The sequence below is a fragment of the Accipiter gentilis genome, chromosome 17, assembly GCF_929443795.1.
Source record: "Accipiter gentilis chromosome 17, bAccGen1.1, whole genome shotgun sequence".
Classification (NCBI taxonomy): Eukaryota; Metazoa; Chordata; class Aves; order Accipitriformes; family Accipitridae; genus Astur; species Astur gentilis.
The window spans coordinates 19,700,059-19,724,427 of NC_064896.1; the positions used below are offsets into that span (position 1 = coordinate 19,700,059).

Sequence of the window (24,369 nt, forward strand, 5' to 3'; positions counted from 1 at the left end):
CTGTGCCTTTATGTAACTGCACACAGAAAACGTGGTAAAAGATTTCCCCTTCTGACAACCTTATCGCTCCACCTCTGCTGATGTGAGGTAGAACGGCTATTAATTTTTTACTTTTCCTGGGTGCTTCCCATTCTAGTGTTATTGCCATTACTGCTCAGCTGCTGTTAACTTAGTATCAGAAGTAGAGAGAAACGCTTGCCTGAAGTTCCATGTCTTTAATGCCTTTTGGGGTTGTTTGTTTGTTTGTTTTGTAGGTTTATTTCCTTTAAGACTCCAGGCTTAGGCTTGGAGACCCCAGCCATCACCATTGAGCCCAGCAGCTGGAGCGGCAGCGAGAGTCCTGCCGAAGATATTGAAAGAATGAGTGATTCTGCAGATAAACCTATTGACAATGATGCAGAAGGTGTCTGGAGCCCTGACATTGAACAGAGCTTTCAGGAGGCTCTAGCTATCTATCCACCATGTGGGAGGAGGAAAATCATCTTATCAGATGAAGGCAAAATGTATGGTAAGTGGTACACATTCAGCCTTTGGAAATAATTGTCCTAATGAGAACTGTAAAGCCCAGCTTGTTTTTACACAAAATCCCTGGCTCTGATTTCGGTACTTTTGGAGTAAATCTTGAAGAAATGTGTGAAGCTGAGAGCGCTCAGCTGGGCTGCTGCGTTGCTCAGGACTGTCGGAACCCGCCCCTTCACCACTGGCACTAGGAAGCAATATTGGTGCAGAACTGTGTCTTTAATGAATGCTGTGCTGTGGCGGAATGGGAACGTTTAAAAGAACCTTTTAAACGTGTCACTCCTTGAGCATAAAAAAAAGTAAGCGTTTTTCTTTATTTTTCAATAAATGGTGAAGAAAGGGAAATGGGAAATACAGTCTGCGCGATCGGGCGGCAGAACGTGCAATATTACGTTGCAAAGCGGTAAAGTTCATTTTGCCTTCTCGATGGGAGAGGCGAGTTCGGGGTGCTTTTGTGCCTTTCTTTTCTTTCTTTTCTCCCCCCCCCCCCCCCCGCCCCGTTCCCCTTCCCTCCGTACAAACGGCCATAAATCAGATGATGTGCTGACAGCCTTCCGCAAATACACGCTCCGCGGAGGGATGCTGGCGTCCCGCACGCCCCGTCCGGGGCTCCGCAGCTTTCGACCCGCCCGCCCGAGCGCTCTCTCTTTCTCTCTCTCGCCGCCGCTTTTTCCTTTTCTCTTTCGCAAACTCCCGGTCGCGGCCGGTGGCTGCGCCCGGCGGGGGGAGCGCGCTTCCCGGCGACCTTGCCCCTACCTGGCCGGGCCGGCCCGGGGCCGGGGGAGGAGGGGGGCGGCCGCAGCCCCGAGCAGATGGTGCCGCAGCTGCCACCAGCTGTGCCCCCCCCCCTCCCCGCCCGGGGTCAGGGAAGGAGGGACCCCGCTGCCGCTGCCGGCGGGGCGGGCAGGAGCCGCCCCCCCCCCCCCCCCCCGGCCTCCCTTCGCAGCTGCCTCGGGAGCCGGGCGGCCGCCCGAAGCGGCGCGTCTGGAAAAGAGAGAGTCGCGATGAAGCATCTCAGCTGCCCTTGGCAGAAAGTTGCGGGCCCCGGCTTCCTGCTTGGGTGTTTGCTTTTTTCCTCTCTCTTCCCCCCGCCCCTTCTCTCCCTGCACGGGGGAATATCATTTCTCCCGTTTCTTCGCGCCCGTTTCGCCTGTTTTGACTGCGGTTCGGTGGCGGTATTTTTCCTTCGGAAAGGGGAGGCCGTTCGCTTAGTTAGAGGGTTGCGCTCTCTCTAGGAGGACGTAAGCACGCATATACAAACAAGCTTATTGTGTAGTTATGCTCAAAAGCTCTACGTAGGCTTGAGCAGCCTCATCGGCCAAAACCAGGGTGGCTGCGTTCGTTTAAATCGGGATCCCTACAACCACAGCAATCACCCCTGAAATCTGATTTTTCGTGTTTTGAAGCATTCTTCGTGGTGCCGTCGTGTAAATGAAGGAAATTAACATACTCATCCAGTCGTTTTAACAATCACTGATTTAATTTAATGGTTCTCTGATCCTGATTGTTAACGTTTGTTAAATTATATACGCATAAAACTATTTATGCGTGTCTAATTGCTGATTAATACTGCTAACTAGTAATACCGTAAGCATATATGCACATCTCATCTATTTATGCTCATCCTAAATTAAATATTTTTTATTTTCAGTCAAAAAAGGAGGTATGCACGTTTGATGCTGAAAGCTTGACTTAAAGCACTGCCCAGATTGAGAAGAAAAAAATGTGTTAGGAAGTGCAGGGTACTGTATGAGCAGAATTTACATCCTGTCTTTGCAGTGGATGAACTCATGTTTTCATTCTTCAAGCTGAGTAACTGCTTTGTAGTGTTTGAGGATTTATTGAAACCATGCTAGGTTTCTGAGGACTTTCTAATAGAGTCTTATGGCCCTGAGAGCATAATTGTTCTCCAAGGATTTTGAAATCAAAACAGTGTAAGTGTTTCAGATTCTGTGTGGCATAATGAAAATAATTTAATGCCTTTTAGTGGCATACCAAGTTTATTTCACTTACAAGAGAGACATTGCAATATCTCTAAGCTTCCATAGTGTTGGGGGATATTGTAATGTGTCAGTAATTCATGAACCATGTAAGACAAAAGGTCAAGAGAGCACCATTTCATTTTCTAACTGAAATTACCTTTAGATATAGGCACTAGAACAAATATGATCTTTATGGAGGCAAATATAATGATCATCTGTGTGGATTAAGTTAAGCAATCGTAGTTTTTTATCTTTGCAGAAAGACTTTGAGAAGAGCAGAGATTTTGCTTGAAGAAAGATTTTAGGTCTCTGCCTTTGGTTTAATGAGAGCTTTGCAACAGTCATGTAAGCAGAAGCCAGTTTCTTCACTGTTCTTTGTGGTGGTCTAAAATCGTCCTTAAAAGTGGCGTTTCTAAGAGCGCTGTGTACAGGTTCCTGGGCGGTCGGCTGGGGGGGACCTGGAGGATTGCTGGAGCAGGACTGGGGGGCTTGAAATCTGGGGGCTGGGGGGCGGTGGGGTGGTGCGGGCTGGGGGGCCGAGGGGTGCCTGCCCGCGGTGCCATCTGGGCAGCAGCAGCGTGGCTCGCACTGGCAGAGCCACCCCAGTGGTACCGAGGGACATCTGTGACCTCTCCGGGCAGCCTGAATCGCTTCAGCTGTTCCTCTACAGCTGTGATCTTGGATGGAGGAGGGAAGGGAAGGGGAAGGCGTTTTCCTCTCCCCTTGCCTTCCCAAAAAAGTAACTTGCGGCACCAGAGGATGAGGAGAACAAAAGACTTTTGATCCTACCCCCGCAGAAGAGGGTTGCAGGGCCCAGTAGCTGGGGAGGGGGAAGGGGATATCTTGACCTTTTTTTTTTTTTTTGGCCCTGGGGCATCCTCCGGCTGTAAGGACAAAGTTGAGACCTGTGCGAGACCAGGAGCAGTTCAGGCTGCTGCTGACCCTGCCACCAGCACGCTGTTATGGCTCCTTGAAGAAACCCTCAGAAAACAAAATAAAAACTTAAGGAGACTTGTTTTAAAATTTATAGGAAATGAGATTGGGTAAGAAGCAAAGACGCTTGTTTTGGTTCAGAGGGGTACATTCCAGGAACAGTAGTTTGGAAATTCTTGAGAGAAAGGGAGTGTGTTGTAAGGCCAAGGGACCAGTGATAAGGTTTCTGCAGGAAAGCACTATCCGTCACTCCTTTTCCTCCTTCCTGTGTGTGTGCGCTTGTGTGGTTGTGATGGTCTTACAGTTCTGGTTTTGCTCCTACTACGGTATTGACTAGTAGTAAATAAAATAGAAAAAAGGTGAGGAGGGAATAAATACAAAAGCTTGAAGAAGGATAGAGGAACACATCTATAAACTGATGCTCACACTCTTTGTGGAAGCAGTTGAGCGTAGCCCATGGAGGAAAGACTCGACTCAGAGCCATTTTCATTTCTCTTGCAAGGTATTGGTAAGAATTTTTTTCATCTGTACCGTTTCAAAAGAAATATTGATAAAACACAAATATCATCCACTGGTACGAAGTGGGACACCCTATAATTTGCCTTCCCTCTCAGAGAGCAATTCCAATGAATTTCTGTGTCCTTGTTTATCCAGCACATAGTAAAATTCTAGCCCATTAGAGGGCATTGGCTGTCCTGTGTTCGTACTGTGTTCCAATTGTTGGTCTTTTACTGCTGACAGTTTAGTTACTTGTAGCAATTCCTGTGAACTCACTTATTGGCAGGATATTTGCCTGTGCTTGTCTTTGGTCCTGGGAGAGTGTTTTGGAAAAGATTACAAGAACGAAAGCTGCTGTGAAACGCAGCCCTACTTTTATCCCTGGTGTAACACTGAAGTCACTGGAGTTACCACGGGAATGGATTTGGCCCTGTGTGCATGTTTTCATCTTTTTTTCTTTTTAAATTTAGCTATAGCAAGACATAGCTTTAGTGCAGCTTTAGGGACAATGCCAAAGTAACATAAGTTGCTAGCAAAGTGTAGTAACGCCTGCAGGCATGTTATCATCGGCATTGCTAACTTAGCCTCCAGGTAGCAAAGGTGGCGTTTGCCTTTAAGACAAGAAAATAGTTTAATCTTAATTTTCGAGACCTATAAACAGCTCTTCAATTACAAATGAAATTAGTCATTGTGGTTTACATTGGAGGTATTCATCTCTGCAACAAAACTACTTAAGAGTGTATTAATGATTATTTAAAAAGGAAGTTTTGTAGTGTGCTTAGTTGTTTTACAGAGAAGAATGAGTACTAATTAACGTGAGAAGGTGCATAGCAGCCTTTCAAAACTGTTGTATATGTTTATTAGGTCATGCATAAAATCTCTTGGCCTGCATTACCATGACAGTAAAGGGAAAATGATACTTCCATAAAAATTTCTGCTCAGATGATAGAATTTTTGCACAATGAGTAATAGTAGTCTTCATTTCCAAAGCACCTTGTATAAATTGAATATTAAAATTGAACTTTGAGCTAGTACATCGGCAAAAGAAATCCTATTCTGTAGCTTTGTGTGATTCTGTAGCTAATTGCTATTTTTAGGTGTCTTTCTGGGTTTCTATTAGGAAACTGCAAGGCAACTAGCTTTATGAAGAATACAGTAACATGTTACAAATTATTTTTACTATTGCTTTTAATTTTAAAAGTTCCATGCAAGTTACTGCCTCTATAAAGACATCACTACCTTATAAAGTTTCCACAGTATTAAATATATTTGAATGCGAATAAGGTATTTGGAGTGATGAAATACCAGATGTGAAGTATCAGGTTGCATGTTTATTCATCTGTTATTGCAATCATTGTACAAAGGTATGGTCTTGTATTTTTTTTATTTTTTTCTCTTTCTGGTCTCACAGCAACATACACAGTATTCACTGGAGATAGGACTCCTATTATGAAAGTTACTATTTGGGTTTCTTAGATTGTAAACAAATCTGTCTAGAAACAGTCTTGCAATCCTGTGATTGCTGACTGTATTACGTCATGGCACAGTGCACGCATGAAGGCAAGCTGCAAGCGTGTGCTGAGCAATCAGTTAAAAGTGAAGAGAACGAAGGTCCAAAGATACAGTGTCTGTTTGAAAAGTTACTACGTGAATTACTCAGATTATGAACAAATCTGCCCATAAACGTTTTTGCAATCTGGTGATGTTCTTGCAACATCAGCATGCTGTGCTTGCAAGAAGGCAATCTGGTTTTGTGAGCTGAGCAATAGGCACTGCTGTTATTAGAAACAGAGTGTATTCAGCTTACTTGTTGTCGAGGGTTTCTGAAATGGGGGGGGGAACAGGGTTTAATCTTTCTATTTGGGTTTTCAAGAGTAAATTTTCAATGGTTTGGGATAAAGTGGCAGACTCTTCACGAGATAGAAAATCTCCCCCCCCGCTGTAAGCTACCGTCCTCAAGAGAAAATCTAAGTGGGACTGTAAGAGTTGTGTATGATAAGGGTATCAGCTCCTACCTGGGGAGCAGGCAGAAGAGAGCAGGCTGTGGGCAGCACCACATGGGAAAGTGTGAGTAGTGTTGTGCAAGGTCACGCATGGCACAGCAATCAAGTACTTCATTTGGCTGTGTTGGGTCAGGAGGATGATGTATTCTAAATGAAATGGGAAGTTATACTAGAAAATTTTGCTGAAAAATTATGCATCAAAAAGAGCAGGACATCTTTTGGAAGTGCTTTTTAGCACTTTGGGTTTTGTCCTGTCTTCACCAAGTATGTTCTCTTCAGTCATCCATATAAAGAAGAACTCACAGACAGTTGTTAGTAGCCTGTTTGTGGGGAAACAATGTCAAGTAAACTGTATGGCTGCTGCCCAAGTCCTCAAGTGTTTGGTAGGCATACCTTGTATAGAGGAGTTACTAGCAACATTAGTTCTTGCCTGGAACTAAGTGGAAGCTACAATGGCAGGTTCAGATCAGGCATTTGGCTACTTAAGAGTCATTTAATGGCTAGTCCTATTCAAATGGCTATACTAAACAGAGTAAGAGGATGTTTTTCCTTTATGACATTGTTCCTTTAGTAAAACCCTTGTTTAGAAGTGACGCATGTTAGCATGAGAGCACTGAAGTGATGCAACCTCACTAGAAGAACATCCAGGATGGGTTTAGGTTATTGTCTAGTATGATTTATATTAGCTCAATTTTCTTCCAGCACTGATTTCACAAGATGAACTTGTGATCCTGTAATTGCAGAAGGCATAGTTTTGCAGCCTTAAGAAACAGAGTTGTCATGCTAGGAGGTAGTTAAAACAGCCTTGATTGGGCTGATGTAGTGTTAGTTTGTTGCATAGTGCTGAGAGCTCAAGATAATTGAAAATCCTGCAGGTAGATAGCAAAAGAGAAAATTTGCTCATTTATTTGATCTCATTCCTTGCAGAACTGGGATCCATCCTAGGAGCATGTAAGGTGAACACCTTCTGGTTCAGGCAACCTGGGGACAATTTGAGTTAGACAACTAAAGGCCAAAATGTTCTTGGGGGTTATGATGCGCTGTCAGGTTTGGATTCCTCTTCATGGGACTGGTATGAAATTATGGTAGAATTGTCTCCTTTGTTACCAGCTTCAAATACCAGCTGAATTATCTCAAACAATCATAGCAGCAGCCCATTGACCCACATCCCCAGTAAAGTGCTTATGGGGGGATGTGGAAGGTGAGTTATATTCACATTAGACACCCCTGTTCTGGGCATCCTTATGGAAGCAGAATAGGTTAAGAAAACATAGAAACTGTTGTTTTATAAAGAGAGAGACTTGGACAGTGCAGAGAGAGCATCTTACATGACCAGTGACAGAAAAAAAATCGATCAAAAGTTGACCCCTTCACCACCAGCAGCACCACCACCACCATCACCATGGCTTGCACCAGCATCTAAGGGCTGCTGGAATCGGAGACTCCTAGCCGGCTGTTCAAGCCAGGCGGAGCTGGGGCCAGTGAGATGAGTGGTGAAAGCCAGGCATCTGAACCACGTTGGGAGGGAAACTTCATCCTAATGTTCCCCCTCTCCCCTAGTGGATTTGCTCAATGTGGGTGCTGTCGCAGAACACTACAGGGAACAAAGAACAGTGGCAGCACAAACAACTTTTTACAGCATCTTTGGTTTTCTGGGGTGTCCTGGTTTCAGCTGGGATAGAGTTAATTGTCTTCCTAGTAGCTGGTACAGAGCTATGTTTTTGAGATAGGTATGAGAAGAATGTTGATAACACACTGATGTTTTCTGTTGTTGCTAAGTAATGTTTAGTCTAAAGTCAAGGATTTTTCAGCTTCTCATGCCCAGCCAGCGAGAAGGTTGGAGGGGCACAAGAAGTTGGGAGGGGACACAGCCAGGGCAGCTGACCCAAACTGGCCAAAGGGGAATTCCAGACCATGTGATGTCATGCCCAGTACTGGGGGGAGTGGGGGCAGGGAGGATTGCTGCTCAGGGAGTAACTGGGCATCGGTTGGCGGGTGGTGAGGAATTGCCTTGTGCATCACTTACATATTCCAATCCTTTTATTATAACTATTGTCATTTTATTAGTGTTACCATGATCATTATTAGTTTCTACTTTTCTGTTCTATTAAACCGTTCTTATCTCAACCCACGACTCTCACTTCTTTTCCTGATTCTCTTCCCCCATCCCACTGAGGGGGGTGGGGCAGTGAGTGAGCGGCTGCATGGTGCTTAGTTGCTGCTGGGGTTAAACCATGACATGGGGACATGCAGTCTCCTGAGGAGTAGGCTTATATCCCATCCCACACCTCAGAGGCATGAGCCCAGGCTAACTGTTGGAGAGTAAATGCTGCGGTGGTTGTGACATGAGTCTTACACAATTCCCTGAGGTCCATGCTATTCAAAATTATTATGTATCTTAACTGTGTCTTACAGGGATTTCCTCACAGATGCATTCAGCTTTTTTTTTGTGATGCCCTTGTAGTCGTACAATTGTATGAATATTTTCCTATCCTACAAACAATTTAAGATGGGACACTTGGTCTGGAACATCAGAGAGAAACACTTCAGAGTCTGAGCTTCCAGATGATTTTAGTTTGACCGTATAGTTGAAGGAATCGGACACTAATGGATTAATAGTTTCTAGACCTGCAGTAGAAGTGATGGTTTAGCTAATAGAAAAAGGCTCCTCTGAAGCTTTTCTGGTTTTGTTCTAGGCATACTAAAATTTTTACGTTGGATGATTAAAGGACATGTTTTTGTAAGCAAAAATAATACAAACTGGGGGAGGAGGAGAGAGATGAACATAAATGTGCTAATTCCATCTCGTGAATGCTCTTTTAAACATAGGGAAGTAGCATGGCTTGTTAGACCTATTGTAAAAGGGACAACAATGCATCCTAAATTCACAAGGAAATTGAAACCCTGAGAAAGCATTGCACACCATGGGAGTTGCTGGGATGTCAGTCAAACACCATTACAATTTTACCTACAGAGGACTCAAATAAGCACTGTTAATAGAAACTGTGGTCAACACACACATTCTCTGGTGTGAGAAGTCAGCGTCACTATCGCAACTGCTTAATTATAGCTTTCCTACAACAGCCATCTCCAACTAGGTCAAGCCTCCTGAGGATTTTCCTGGATGTAGGCAGATTTCGTGCTTTTACTGAGATCTCCTTTCTGTCTTGTTTAAAGGGAAAAAAAAAAAAAAAAAAAAAGAGAAATCCAGAGATGGGGCTGGTTTGCACCCACAAAATCTGATAGAATTTAGGAACTTGGCACAGAATTAAACTTAGCAAAAAATCTGGCCTGCCTTTGCAAGGGGGCAGTAAGCTTGCCAGAGGTTACCATGTGTATGAGCCACCAAAAAAGATCAGATCATCAACCCAATTCCTTGTTTCATTGCCCTCCTTGGAGAGGATAGACAGGGGACCCAACAAGCAGCGATGAATTTGGCTTGGGCTGAATCTTGGTTTGTCTGTAGGCAACAGTATCAGACTTGATGTCTGATAGTTTTGGGGACAGCAGCACAGAATATATGCCTGAGGGTGTTGGGGAGCATATTCCTGTAATCTGTGTGGAAGTACATGAGGTGGATTGAAATGCTTTTTCAGCATGTCTAATCATTGCCGCAAAACTCAAACATTTCAAGCTCATTTGCCTGAAGCTGCTTCACTTTTGCTTACTTGTACCTTAACATCAACTGGTGTTTGTTTAGCATGGAAAAGAAAAGCATTACTTAAATGGAAATCATAGTTTAAATTGCCTCTTGTGTCATGCTAGCAATGCAAGTGAGTAGGAAACACAGATGAAAAAAGCATCTTCAGCCACTTAGATTCAGCATCAGTTTTACCCTTAAACTAACAGATAACACTACTGTCTTAGACACTGGGAAAAAGAAAATGTTAACCCAAATGGTTCAAATTCCAGGTGGTCAGGGACAGCAGGCTTACTGTTGTTTATGGGTATTGTTGACAACTGTAGATAAGTAGTAAAATAATTTTCCATAGTGAAAGTCGTCTTTGAATCATATTAACAGATGCCTTCATGTGATCTGGTAACTTCAGCATTTAATTCTTTGAACAAGATTTGCATTTTCATTTATTTAGTTCTTCCTTGGATAGACTGTGAGCAATAAGCCTTTTAGTACAATTAATGGTGAAATAAGTGCTTACATATATGCACACACATATATATGCAAATATGTGTATGTGTGTGAATATGTGTTCCTTTACAGCCAATTAAAATGTATTTAAGAGACCTCAACAAGGAGGTCTACACACAACGAATTGGCTACCTCTTGGCTGGAAGCTTCCTTCTTTGCTTTGGCAACTGAAAGCAACCTAATGTGAGAGCTATCTGCAAAGAAATATTATGATTCATATTTGTAGTAGTTATTAGATAGATATGTAGGCATATATTTAGACAGGTGAGGTACACAGGCATATATTGTCTGTTACATATTTAGACTGCCCGGTGTATTTTTAGCTATAGGAAGTCTAATCAACAGAGGCTGTGAAAGTGCCGAAGAGAATTACTGTAAGGGATAGCGTATGGAGGAGCCACCCACAGAATTTTCCATCCTGCGAGGCAGTGAAGAAAGTCTATTGGATCTATATAGCTGGCTTGCCAGAGGAGTGTCATTAGCAGGTGGGACAATTCAGAAAACCCTTTGGCTTGGCCTGGCCACCTCAAAGGCTATTGATCTCTCCCAGCGCCCATTTGGTAGCAGTTGTCCCAGGTTACAGCCTCCCACTGACCTCTACGAGTGTGACACGCACAGAGCTGGTAGGCACAGCATGGACTCTGCGTATGAGGTTAGCAAAGTGGGAAATAATAGGAGAGATGCATTAGAACTGGAAATAGTGAGCAAAGATAAAAATGAGGTGAAATAGCTGTGGAAAAACCATTTCTATTAAAATTACAAGACAGGAAGTTTTGCAAGCTGCCTTTACCCAATGAAGAAAAAGAAGTCTAGAGAGATTAAATAACTTATCTGATGTCATCAAGAGTTTTATAGCAGAGTTCGTAATTGAGCCCTCTTCCCCCCAGTGCCATCTATGTTTTAATGCTGAAGGGGCCCCTTTCACAGTTTATCCAGTGACCCTTGGGGAGCTTAGGGCTACTGTGGCAAAACCGTGTTTCCTGCACCACATCCTGTGTGCTGGGAGAGCAGGCTGCATCTTCTGAAAAGTACAGTCTCTGCATAATGTGACTATAGGATGCCTTGCACCTCTAATAAGGGAGTTGGCTAAATGCCGTTTTATTATTATCAGACATTTGTTTAATATAGTAGTTCCTTGAAACCAAACAAGAAAAGGTCCTTGAGGTGCTATACACTGTGTACAAATAGTGGACAGCTATAAAGAGTCTAACATTCATATGGAGGAGAGAGAGGAGGTGGGTGGGAAAGTGAGGCAATATTTACTCCCATGTTGATGCTTCATGAGACGATGTGGTCCTTCCCCAAAGTAATATAGAGGCTGGTGAAAATAAGATGATTTAATTTGTTCATAACATCATTATTCAAGGAACAAAAAAGTATGTAAACTTATCCAAAGACATAATCTAAGAGGTCTTTACTCTGTGCCAAGCTAAAATTCTGCTATTTAATTACTGATTTAGAAAATATCTTGGGTTCAATTTCCTCCTCAGTTACATTGTTATAAATCTAATGGAGTTGTTAAAGATTTATGGCAGTGTAACTGAAGGCAGAATTGGGTCCCTTATGTTTAAAACTTAGTTTGCCACGTAAGTAATAATTTCTATTTTCTAGGCAAGAGTTTAAGAATCTTGCAGACCTCTGTTTCTGTAAAAGAAATATGAACTACAGTAGTGTGGGTGAGTGATTAATGCTGGAGGGGATGTCTAGGGGCAATCTGAATTAGCTGGTGTGGAAAATCCATGTGCAATTCAGATTTAGGATCTGTTTGCAGATGCCTCATAATTTAAAATGTCAAAAAAACCCCAAACCTTAGGCCTTCTTGTAGTAAATTAATATACTGCTTGTTCAGTGTGCAGCAAGCTTTGCTGAAGTAATACCCTCATATGAGGTGTGAACTCATCCCATTCCCCTTAGTAAGGACTTAACTTCAAAATTGATTGTGACCCTTTAAATCCTAACAGTATCTAAATCATTTTAAAAAAAATATCCCCGTTTAGTTTTTATTTAAATCACATATTTAATGACTTAAAAAGGAAAAATGTTGCCTTGTTTACCCAGACCTAAAGTATTCTTGTGTTAGCACAGATGTATTTTATCCATTGGCTTTTCATCTCTAATGGAAGGGGCTTTCTCATAAGGCTAACTGGCTCTTTATTGGTTTTCTCAGCTTTCACTTAGGAAAAGAGGTCAACTTTTGAAGTCTTCATCTCAAAAGTGAGTTAGGATCTGCCCGCATACAGTACGGAGGCGGCTGGTCTGGCCCGAGCACAACCTGTGCAGCTTTTGCGCACTGGCAAGGCTCATCAATTCTCGGCGAATGCCCTGGCCCATGGGTTTGCAGGGGACTGCTGTGTGTGCAGGCAGTTTCCCCAGTAACACATGGGGACACTAAAGCTGGAACTATGCTGCTCTGGGATTTATGTCACTTCTGAAAAATTCATGTTTTTTCTAGAGTACTGTAGGCCTACAGTGTGTTATAGAAATAGTAAACAATCATAATACATAGCTATCACAGAATATAAGCTCTTTAAAATAATGTAGTTCAATGTCCATTCAAAATAGCCTATTTTAATGTAAATACAGGATTTAGGTCCAAGGTGTATTTCTAAGAACTTTGTTTAGGAAGGAATTGAAGAATTAATTATTCTAAGCTTTCCAAGCATTGTAAGCTAATAGTTGTTGAGGTGCAAGAGAGAATAATAGATTAGGTACATTATATTGTCTTAGAAGTGATTTTTCGATGGCATTTTTATTAGCTGTGTGCCGGAGGGGTTGACCCTAGCTGGATGCCAGGTACCCACCAAAGCCGCTCAGTCGCTCCCCTCCTCAGATGGACAGGGGAAAGAAAGTATAACCAAGGGCTTGTGGGTTGAGATAAGGACAGGGAGAGATCACTCGCCAATTACTGTCATGGGCAAAAGAGACTCGACTTGGGGAAATTGGTTTAATTTATTACCAATCAAATCAGACTAGGATAATGAGAAAGAAAACCAAATCTTAAAACACCTTCCCCACCCCTCTCCTCTTCTCAGGCTCAGCTTCACTCCCGAATGCTCTACCTCCTCCCCACTGGTGGCACAGGGGGACAGGGAATGGGGGTTGGGGTCAGTTCATCCCACCTTGTCTCTGCCACTCCTTCCTCCTCAGGGGCAGGACTCCTCACACTCTTCCCCTGCTCCAGCGTGGGGTCCCTCCCACGGGAGACAGTCCTTCACAAACTGCTCCAGTGTGGGTCCCTCCCACGGGCTGCAGTCCTTCAGGCACAGCCTGCTCCAGCGTGGGTCCCCCGCGGGGTCACAGGTCCTGCCAGAAAACCTGCTCCAGCCTGGGCTCCTCTCTCCATGGGGCCGCAGGTCCTGCCAGGAGCCTGCTCCAGCGCGGGCTTCCCACCGGGTTACAGCTTCCTTTGGGCATCCCCCTGCTCCGGCGTGGGGTCCTCTGTTCCCGGGCTGCAGGTGGAGATCTGCTCCCCCGTGGACCTCCCTGGGCTGCAGGGGGACAGCCTGCCTCACCAGGGTCTTCACCACGGGCTGCAGGGGAATCTCTGCTCCGGCGCCTGGAGCACCTCCTGCCCTCCTTCTGCACTGACCTGGGGGTCTGCAGGGTTCTTTCTCTCACATATTCTCACTCCTCTGTCTGTCTGAAGTTGTGCATTTGTTTCCCCTGCACCCCCCCCTTCCCCCCGGCCCCCGGCCTTCTTAACTCTGTTCTCCCAGAGACGCTACCACCGTCGCTGATGGGCTCGGCCTTGGCCAGCGGCGGGTCCTTCTTGGAGCCGGCTGGCGTTGGCTCTGTCGGACATGGGGGAAGCTTCTAGCAGCTTCTCACAGAAGCCACCTCTGTAGCACCCCTGCTACCAAAACCTTGTCATGCAAACCCAATACATTGTGAAAGCAATAACTCTGAATGAGCATAAATAATTCTGATCTTTAATATATCAAAGTCCTGACTTGATGCATTAACTCATGATACCTGTGACTTCTAAGTATGGATTTTGTTTGTTTTTTAAATACTGATGGATCATTAATTACCTAAAATTTAGTTCAAATTTAAAGGAATAAACCACCCTGTTGTCATTTTATGAGGTATTTTGCAACCTAAGCAAAGGCTCAGGTATTCCAGATATGATAGATGTGCAGATTGCATAAGACGTTATGCATTGCTCACTCTAAGATACAGAGTCCTGTCTGCCCTTAAACCCTTTGTTCTCTTGGCTGAATGCAGTTAATTAGCAACCGTCTCCATAGCAACTGCCTCATAGTCCAAAAACATTGTCTCGTTTTTGCAGTTTAGCTTATCACACTGTTTACCTGAAGGGCTTTTCACTGCGTTGAGTCTCATTTGAGTTGGCTGCGTGCCTGCTCACGGAAGTGAATTGTCAAGATAGAAAAACACCATGGCAGCAAGATGCTGAACAGGGCCCTGCGTGTGAAAGCAAAAACACTAAAAAAAGTTCTGTGGAAACAAAAGTTGAAGTTTGTAATGATTTACATCCAGTTTTAAAGCATGTGACTTGCTAGGAATACTGTGCACTTTAAAATACTGCTTTGCTTCTGGGCCTTATTTTACAGCGTCTCACAGCCTACCCCACGCAGTGCTCCCTTGCCTGTAACACACGCTCAAGCCCGTGAGCCTTGCAGGCACAGACCTTCCTCCAGGTCTTTGAGGAAACTTGCCTCCCTCCAAACCTGGACTGTTTCAGGCAGCTCCAGCTTGTTCATTAAGAAGACATCTCTGTACACTAGTCAGCTGTGTTGAACATTGTAGTCCTATTTGTTTTCCTTTACATTAACAGCATTTCAAGGGAAATCTGTGAGTGTTGGTTCCATATGTGATAAATTAATTAGGAAGGGAAGGAGGAGAGCTATTGTGGTCACATAAATCAAAGTATGCTGGAGATTTAGGCTTATTTATATTAACCATTAAAGTGGTGTTAAAATATCTGCCATGTGCTCGTATGACTCAGTTACAGTAGGCATGGATTTGTCCTAGTACGACTTTGTTGGTGTAGGATGACATATTTAAATCATGTTTGAAATTTATACAGAGGTGTGTCCACATATGCACACACCTCTATAGAGTCTTACTTGAAGGTGTGAGAGTATCATTGAACTGACATTGAAATCTTACTGGTGTCTTGATCTGGCATTTATGTCTGGCCTGAAACCAGGATGCTCCCGGCATGAGAGGCTATGTGAGAGGTACCATTTTCTTGTTTGCTGGACATTTTCCTTATTAATGCTTGGTTTGTTGGGGGTTTGTTTTGATTTGGTTTTTCTTCTTAGCAGGCAGTACAATGGGTGAGAGGCTGATTTAGACTAAGGTAATTCTCATTTTATCCTAGGCGGACCAGAGGCTACAACTTGTCATTGAGCCATGCCGGCACGCAGTGGCGTCCCTTCCCTTTCCCAGTGACAGTTTCAGCTGGCAAAGGTCATTCTCCTTTTTAGCCCCAAATGGCATGTGGGGCTGCTGCATCTTGATAAAAAGGCTTAATTCAGAATGAATATGATGTGTTTGAAACAGTCTTTCCATAGATTTGGGAAGGTGGTTTTGGCTCTTTCAGCATAAAAAGCAGGATGCATGCAAACCCCGCCAGTATTGCTGGTGTACTCCATTATTCCTATAGAGCTTCTGGTTGATAGAGGGTTATTCTCTGTTCATGTTAATGTGTCTCTCATACTATTCCACATTCACTATCATTATTAGTAGTATTTGAATTATAGCAGTGCTGAAAGTCTGCAGGCAGGATAAAGGCTCCATTGTAGTAGGTCTTGTGCACGCAAGATGAGACAATCTGTGCTCTGGCTGTTTACAGTCTGTTTTAAGACCAGTAGCGTAAGTGGGTTTATCATATGAATAGCAGACAGGGAAAGAAAATGCTACAAATGATAGGAAATCCATGGTTACATGGAGTAACTGTTCACATAGGTATCTCTTGAGACTTTCGATGCTTGTTGCATTTGTAACTGCAGAGTAGAAGTTATACAAAATGCTTTTCTTTCTGCCTGTCTCCACAGCCAGCGTCACGGCTATAAGGTGCTGTGGGGTGGGAAGAGGCACTGGGTAGAGCAACTTGTGGAGATGCTGGACCAAAGGGTCGGCAAGTTTGGCAACATGAGGACCGCCGAAGGGGGGAACAATTCAATCTGATAAATAGCCTCACTGTTTATCAGGAGCAAGCTGTCTGCACCCTTCAGTCTACCATAGGTTTGTTTCCTGTGCTATCTGACTTAGCGACTGATGCAGTTGAAACAACCACTACTCGAAGGCAATACCCCAGTAACTCCAAGTGTGTAAGATTGTTTGCTCACATTCACAGATCTTACACAAACTCACTTTGCATAGAAACCACAGAGAGTGTCCAAACTGTCAGGATATTTTCTGACTTTTTAAAAGGTGTTCAGCATTGTCAACACTTTTAAATCTATGGCTCAGTTCTCCTGAAGCCAGACTTGCTAGGTACCTTTAGGGGTCCAGAAATGGAAAATTCTAATGGCCTGAAAACGCCTGCTAGAACTTGACATTATTTAATTAGCTTAAACTAGCGGTTGGCAGATGGCAAAACAGTGGAAAGGACCTCCCTTTTTAAAAATATGGGCCACATCCTCCGCTTGTATGAACTGGCAGACCTCCACTGAGAAAGATGTTCAGCTTCTCTCAATTAGTGGGGAAGAGAAAAACTTCTGAAAACAGGAAAAACAGTTATAAGGCCACATAAATTATCAGTGGGGTTCAGGTACAGAAATTGTTTTAACATTTGAAAGACTGATCAGTTTCCAAAGTAACTATCCTTTACAGTCTTGTTTTCATTGATGTGCAATTCAGTGAAAGAATTCTGCTTGCTTCCCTAGAGCTGCATTAAGTCTGCAATTTGCAGCAGTGAAATATACTCTATGCTGGTTTTTGCAAGTCATACACTTACGAAAGTAAGACATCAATAATTCATTCTAGTAAAGCCAGTCTCTAAAGTTGTGTAAATTCACCTATTATGTGATAACCTTAACGAACCTCAACCAAGTTTTTTAGAAATAGAGAGACCTTTGATTGAAAGTTGTAAGCTCACCTCAATCTTTTCCAGGGAAAATTCTTGCTCAGATGAAAGCTCCCGTATGTTTAAAAGCTGTTGCATTCTTACATTTTAATGTTTCCCATTAATTGCTTGGGGTTTTTTGTTTTTAATTGGAAACATGAAAACAAAGCCTGAACAACAAAGCTGACTGCTCACTTATCCCGTTGCATGGTACCAACCTGACAGATTCATTAAGTCTAGAAAAATATCGGATCAGAATTGGAAGTGAATTGAACTTGCTGAAAGCAATGCAGTGTTTACAAACTGTTTTCAGACTGGCTTTTCTGTACCTGCTCATTTTTCTTTGAATTAAACCATCTGTGTAATTTAAGAAGATACTACAGGTTAACCCCATACTATAGCATCTTGTAAGGCTTCAGAGTTCACTGGTTCCAAGCTGCTGATTAACTGCAGAAATAAAAGTAAGAAGTAAAGCTAACTTTAAATACAGCAGTAAGAGGGATTTGAGATATTGTTACAGGTTGCTAAACTTGGGCCATGCAAACAGTTGTGAAGTCACATTTCTAGGGCAGGCACTGTGCTATGCTCGGGCAGCCTGTCTCTGCGCCCACCCACTGGGGCATGCAGTGATTTAGCCAGTAGGTGAAGGAGGAGAAAGTGGGAGAGAAATTGGGTCTGGTGATGCAGGACAGCCAGCCACCACCACGTGGGTGCGGCCAGGCCAGACCACTCTCTGGTCTGCCGGAGCTGGGTGGCTACCTCTTTAATTTTTTATATTTATTTATGGGTTTTTTTATGTTCTTATATGATCACATGACATTTGAAAAATTCTCCACATTCCATAAATCATGTGATTTATGATCTGTTATGAATTATGTTATTTATGATGCTGCCACCTGCAGCATCATTGCTGCCAGGAGCCCTGGTCCTACCAGGGGCACCTGGGCACCCTGTCCCAGCAGCTGGAGTGAGGTGCCTCCTCCCCAGTTCCTGGCAGGAGCGGGGCCTCGCTGCCCTGCCATGGTGACTCATGCTCCAGCCATTCCTGCAATCGCTGCCCCCTCTCGCCTCGTGGACCACCTTTGCCCTCGGAAAGTTATTTTCTCAGGAGCGGACGTGCTCAAGATGTGCTGTGGCCAGTCCACTCATCAGGAGCTGGTGACAAGTGTCCTAACCCCCAGCAAAGGGTTGGAGTGGGCGGCCGCAGGTGGTAGCTTTCCAGCCTGTGCTGGCATTTGACTCCAGGATAGCCAAGCAAGGGGCCTTTCTCGTGCAGGACTGAGGGGGAAAGGCAGGACACTCCTCTCCTCGCCTGCTTGTAACAGAAGTCACCAGGAGCAGAGTCCAGCTCTGTGCCTCTAGCAGGCCAAGTTGACCCAGGTTTCTTCTGTCTTTCCCACTGTCGTGGTTTAACCCCAGCCAGCGACTAAGCACTCACTTCCCCCCTCCCCAAACCCCGTGGGATGGGGCAGAGAATCGGGAAAAGAAGTAAGACTCGTGGGTTGAGATAAGAACAGTTTAACACAACAGAAAAGAAGAAACTAATAATGATAATGGTAACACTAATAAAATGACAATAGTAATAATAAAAGGATTGGAATATGTAAGTGATGCACAAGGCAATCGCTCACCAGTCGCCAACCGACGCCCAGTTATTTCCCCGAGCAGCAATCCTCCCTGCCCCCACTCCCCCCAGTTTATATACTGGGCATGACATCACATGGTCTGGAATACCCCTTTGGCCAGTTTGGGTCAGCTGCCCTGGCTGTGTCCCCTCCCAACTTCTTGTGCCGCTCCAGCTTTCTCACTGGCTGGGCATGAGAAGCTGAAAAATCCTTGACTTTAGACTAAACATTACTTAGCAACAACAGAAAACATCAGTGTGTTATCAACATTCTTCTCATACCTATCTCAAAAACATAGCTCTGTACCAGCTACTAGGAAGACAATTAATTCTATCCCAGCTGAAACCAGGACACCCATCAAGGAAGATTCTTATAACCCCTATTAATAAATTACAAACCTTAGTAAATGACTTGAGAGCACTATTTAGTAGCTAGAGGGCTCTCCCATTTATGAAACCATCCATTAAAACCAACGCATTTTGCTTATATATTCCTGTGAATTAGGGAACATTCAATGAGAGTCTGAGAGTCGGCATGTGTGCAAGCTAGGAGACAGGCACATGACATTTTTGTGTTAAGACTAATATGACAGGTTAGCCTATAGTATGCCTGTTATCAAAACATCTAAATTACCTGAAAATTCATGGTTAAATGAGTAGACTTTGCAATGCTGTGTGTAATTCCAGGTCTCATTATTTTTGCAGCACTAGACTTCATAACATGCAGTGCGAAATACTCGCAATTGTCAAATTGCTTGTGAGAATTGGAAGTTGTACTGGACAATCGAATGAATTGATGGGCTGGCTACCACAGGCAAAACTTGATTTCTAAGCTTGTGTAGATTAAACTATAAAAGATAACCTAAGGTCATAGATATAAAGCCTAATAAGAGCTTTCTTTGAAGAAAATTGTCTTGCAGGTTGTTAAGAAGAATGATGCTAAAATACAGAACAAAATTCTCTGGACAAAAATGTGATAGCACATTACGCATAAAAAGCCAGATTCACCTGTGCAGCTCCACTGGAGTTCCTTCAGCACAGATGAGGTGAGATTCTGGCCTGAAAACCAGCTGCCCTGGGAAACTGCATCATGAAAAATCTGGCCCATAGCCACCACAGTTGGGAGAGTGCTGACAAGGATTTTTTTTGCATATAGTCTTACTGTTCCGTTTTGCCATGTCACAAGCCAGGATTTCATGTTGTACTGAAAATTGGCAGGGTGGTTATTTTATTTTGCATACGGAATGTAAGTAAAAGACTACTCTCGGTGAAACTGTGTGGCCGTGGAAGGTTGAACTGGGGCCATGGGTTATTTTTAATGACAGTCCCTCGAAATTAGGGTGGTGGATATGAGGGTGCTGCCTGCATGAGAAACCCAGCCCTCTCTGCACAATTTGCCCAGTGATCCTGTTGTCTGAGTAGCTGCTGCGCTGCCGGAGGTCCCCCCAGGCAGCTGGGGTTGAACACCTGTGCCATGCATGGTTTAGGCTGAATACCCCTGGAGAACCCATGCAGAATCAGTAACTTGTTGAAAATGGAGGCTCAAATTAATTTCTTGCCAAAGGAATAATTGTTTAATATACGAGTTAAAAGTTCGGTTCAGGGCTCTGATATACTACCTTAAATATAGAGCAACTATGCCTAATAAATAAGAGGGTGTGCACATGTGTATGCGCCTGACCACTTTGTGTGTGTTTTAACACAATGGGTTTTAGTAGGAGCTCTGGAGAAATCAGCAAGGAAGAGGCATGTGACTGAGAAGTTTATTTTACAGCATTGCCCTCTTGATTCATAATCTAAGATACCAAGACTATGGTGGAGGCTGAAGTGTGGTGGTTTGGTGAGACAAAAAGTGACTCCTCAGGTCTGTGAGCTTGGTGAGCCTGGGACAGGAGGGGCTGGTATCCAGGGGAAGAAACGAAAGCCCAAGGAGGGACGTAGTTTTTGTGCCTAGGTTTTCTGCACTGATGCTTTATTTAGATGGAAATGCAAGCTGATGTGTAGAAACAGAGCAAGGCTGTGTATCATTTAGTACAAGTCCAGCTAAAACTTGTAATACTGGTATCTGTTTAAGTACCGGAGTTCTCCACAGCATGTGCAGCTTCGCAGATTTCTGGGTCATCAGTGAGACTTTAGCTTCATGACAGTTTTCTGAAAGGGTGTTCAGAGGGAAGATTTTGCCCCTTCAGAACAACACTGTCCTCTTCAGCTTCCTGGCGTACCCATGACAGCGGGGAGGTCACCTCTTTCCATGGCGGGACATCCACAGGGGGCAGCTTGGAACATCAGCTCCTGCAGCAAGGTAACACAGGTGCCTGCAGAAAGCCCTGCGACAGCTGACGGGACACATCTCTCTCTTGTAACCGCTGAGGAGCAGTGAGGGCAAAGACTGGCGGAGTTTGGGTGGCAGGAAGCAGTCAGGGTAGGTTAAACAGGAATGGCTGCTTTGTTAGGTGTGGAACATAGGAACAAACTGAAAAAATCCACTGTAGAAATAAAGAAATGGGGAACCGGAGGAGGAAATTTCAGAACCTGAGGTGAATTTGGATTTTGGCTCTGTTTCGGTGCTGTAAGTAGAAGACAGGGAGTGAAATGGCCATAAGAGAAATGTAACGCATTTGGAGCTTAAGCAATGGAAATTTGGTGCTAGGGTTCTTGACTCTAGGTTGGTACTAGACAGACAGAGGGAAAGATGTCCATAACGCACAAAGTTACTAGGTAAGGAAACATAAGCATATTTGTAAACAGTGGAGTCCTTCATGTATAAAAACTAAGATATAAACAGATATTTTTATCCACTGTATTTCTTAACGCTTTAAGTCACAGTGAATATTTGTGATGACAGCCAGATTCAGACCCAAAAGGCAAAATATACAGAACTGATTGCTTAAATCTAGACCTCTAAATCCATAACCAGGCAAGAACTAAAAAGGACCTGCCTGGCAGAGATGCTTACAGCAAGTTGCTGTGCCACCTAAGTAACCAGAGCTTTACAAATAACTGCTATGTATAGGGTTGTAGCTGAGCACACTTCACATCCCAAAAGCCAGCCAGCAAACTTCCAGGCAGCTGATGCTAGACATGTTCTTGCATACTTTGCTGAACTGCAATCTATCAAAATTAAACACTGTTGGTAAGCTCCTGGTTTCATTGAAATCTGTGGACTTTGAAGGCAGTTTCTTGTGTATATGTACAAACTGAGTGATGTTTGGTGTGTGCTTGAAGCGTGACACAAGATGGGGTCTTGGTTTTGTAGCTGAGACTAGTGGAAACTCCTCAGTGTCTTCAGTGGGACGTGAGCTTCTCCGGCTCCTCCACTTGAATCAATGCAAAAACTTCCCTTGACTTCTGAGGGCGTAAGGGGTGGTCCTCATAGCAAGCTTTTGAAAACTTACAGTAATGTATTCTTCGCTCTTATTTGTATTAAGGTAGCATGTAAGAAATACCAAGTAGAGTAGAAAGCTCGAGAGAGTTTACCATCCAAGTCTATTAAGCTGAATGGTCTTCTAAATGACATCAGTGCGGCGGAGGCGTCAGGAGCCCGTGCTGCAGCCCTTGCTCGGACCAGACTCCCCTTTCATGGGAGCTGCAGAAGGACTGACGTGAACAAGGGAATTTTTGCTCATCTTGGGAAAAGAAAGCAAGCAACTTTATTAGAGCTGCAATGTTTGTTTTAAAGATAATAGGTTTATATAATTACTTTGTCACACAGGTGTTTGTTTTGTTTTGTTCTTTTTAAATCCCTCAACTGTAGTTTCTATAATTATGACTCTGAAGTTTAGTCAAGTTACTTTTGAATAGCTGGTCCCAAAGAAAATAAGTCTACTGCTGCTAGTGATGTTGACGAGGTAAAGTGTTCTATCACTTCGCACGTTTTTATTAAGCAGTGGGTTGAAAGGCAGCATAATTTGAAAGCCCTGTCATATCTTTGATAAATGCTTTCTAGCATTGCTGTGTTTTGCCCAGTTATGACAGAACCCATTAGAATGACATATATTTCAGCTGTCATCAGTTTGGATCTGCATACGCTCCAGGAAGAAAAAGTGTTTCCTCTCCTCAAGGAAAAGACCTGTGTTGCGGGAGGCGAAGACCCTTCGGTACAGGCTTTGGGTGGCAGGCCACCCATGACAGACCCTGACAGGATTTTCCTGCCTTGTTTTCAGGTGCGGGCTTTTTTGTTCTACAGCCGTGGCAGAAGTAGGAGGCAATTAGCCCTGCTGGCTCTGCCAATTGGACCTGCTGCAGTGTATTTATTCGTTTATTTATTCATTATTTTATCTAGCACAGTGAGGCTCTGCTCTTGGATTTGAAATGGAGGGTGCTACTCAATATAAATAATAATCAGATGGGTATGCAACAGGTTTCTTAATGATAACATTCAGTTTAATGCAGCATTTTTTATGAATCATTTCCACAGCTTCTCTACTAAGGAGAATTTTTGTACCAGGTTTCTTTTGGCAAATATAGAAACTGACTGAATTTAAATATAGACATTATTTGAAAGTATAGTGCCAGCTACAAGACCTTATGTTGCGTCTACTATTGTGTAAAAATTATAATGTGGTTAGAAGAACATTATTTTCCTCTCAAAATTATTAATTTCAAAATTCCTAATAATATTTATTTGTCACTTTTAGGGGAACACCGAGAGAAACCCCACTGTCTGCGTAGTCAATTTCTTATAGTAAAGAGCTTTTTACATAAGAAGAAACAAATTCAGATATACTTACAGATAAAACTAGGGCAACTTTAAAGTCTAAACCTAGTTATTAACAGAAACTGGATTTAATAAATGAAACTAGTTGGTTAAAAAATAAAATGGATTTTGCCCCTTTAATTATAAACAAAAAATACAGTGTGAAATGCCATCGTAACTAGAGTTGACAGTAAATTCAGCTCTGGATCAGATCTCACATCACTTGAAGTAAAACAGAGATATTACTCTGACTAATTTTGCATTGTAATAATTATTTAATGCTCACAATGAAGCCTTGTCCTTAGGGTTTTATGCTTTAGCTGTTTCTTACCCACGCCTTGTAGTTAAGTACAGACAAAGCTGCCATTTTTTCAAATGGCATAATGTATATTAGTGTGTGTCAATGAAAAACATAAAAAAATAGGCATTTTCAGGCATCATACTTTAACTGTATGAAATCTGGAACAGTTTTTCCATCTTTGGAAGTTTCTTAAAGTAGTGCATAAATAATAAATAGATTTCTTTAAGTGCCAATGGCTGTCATCTCAAAATTTGACAAATCTTAATTTTTAGAGAAGTAGAATTGCCCCGTTTGTGTTCTATCCTATGCTTTCAGTTAATTACAAGCTCATTCTTCTCGTATTTAGCACACTCATTTCAACCTATTGATCAGCAAGCGCTTTGGAACAATTGCCTTGTTTACTGAAATATACTGAAAATGCGTATATTTTGCATTTCATTACAGAAGAGTTTGCTTGCTGCTGTGATGTTTGGTTTTAGACACCTTTTACAAGTCTGCAGTGAAGGGCTTAATGCAGTATTGAAACTGAATTGTGGGTGGCTGGGGTGTTTTTTAATGTCAGGACTGCAGGATTAGACCTAAACACTGTGTATCCTGGTGATCGTGTAACAGGAGTAAATAGCAAGACTGGTC

General features: G+C 43.2%; 1 protein-coding gene across 2 annotated transcripts in view; it reads left to right on the plus strand.

The window, feature by feature from the left end:
* The first annotated feature begins 259 nt into the window (after window positions 1-259).
* The window catches only part of TEAD1 (TEA domain transcription factor 1), a 109,328-nt gene continuing 85,218 nt past the window's right edge, over window positions 260-24,369 (plus strand). For both annotated transcript variants that reach the window (XM_049819943.1, XM_049819944.1), the window contains exon 1: window positions 260-508. In XM_049819943.1, the coding sequence (XP_049675900.1) occupies window positions 361-508 (148 nt within the window). In that variant the 5' untranslated portion in view covers window positions 260-360. The remainder of the gene's footprint in view (window positions 509-24,369) is intronic.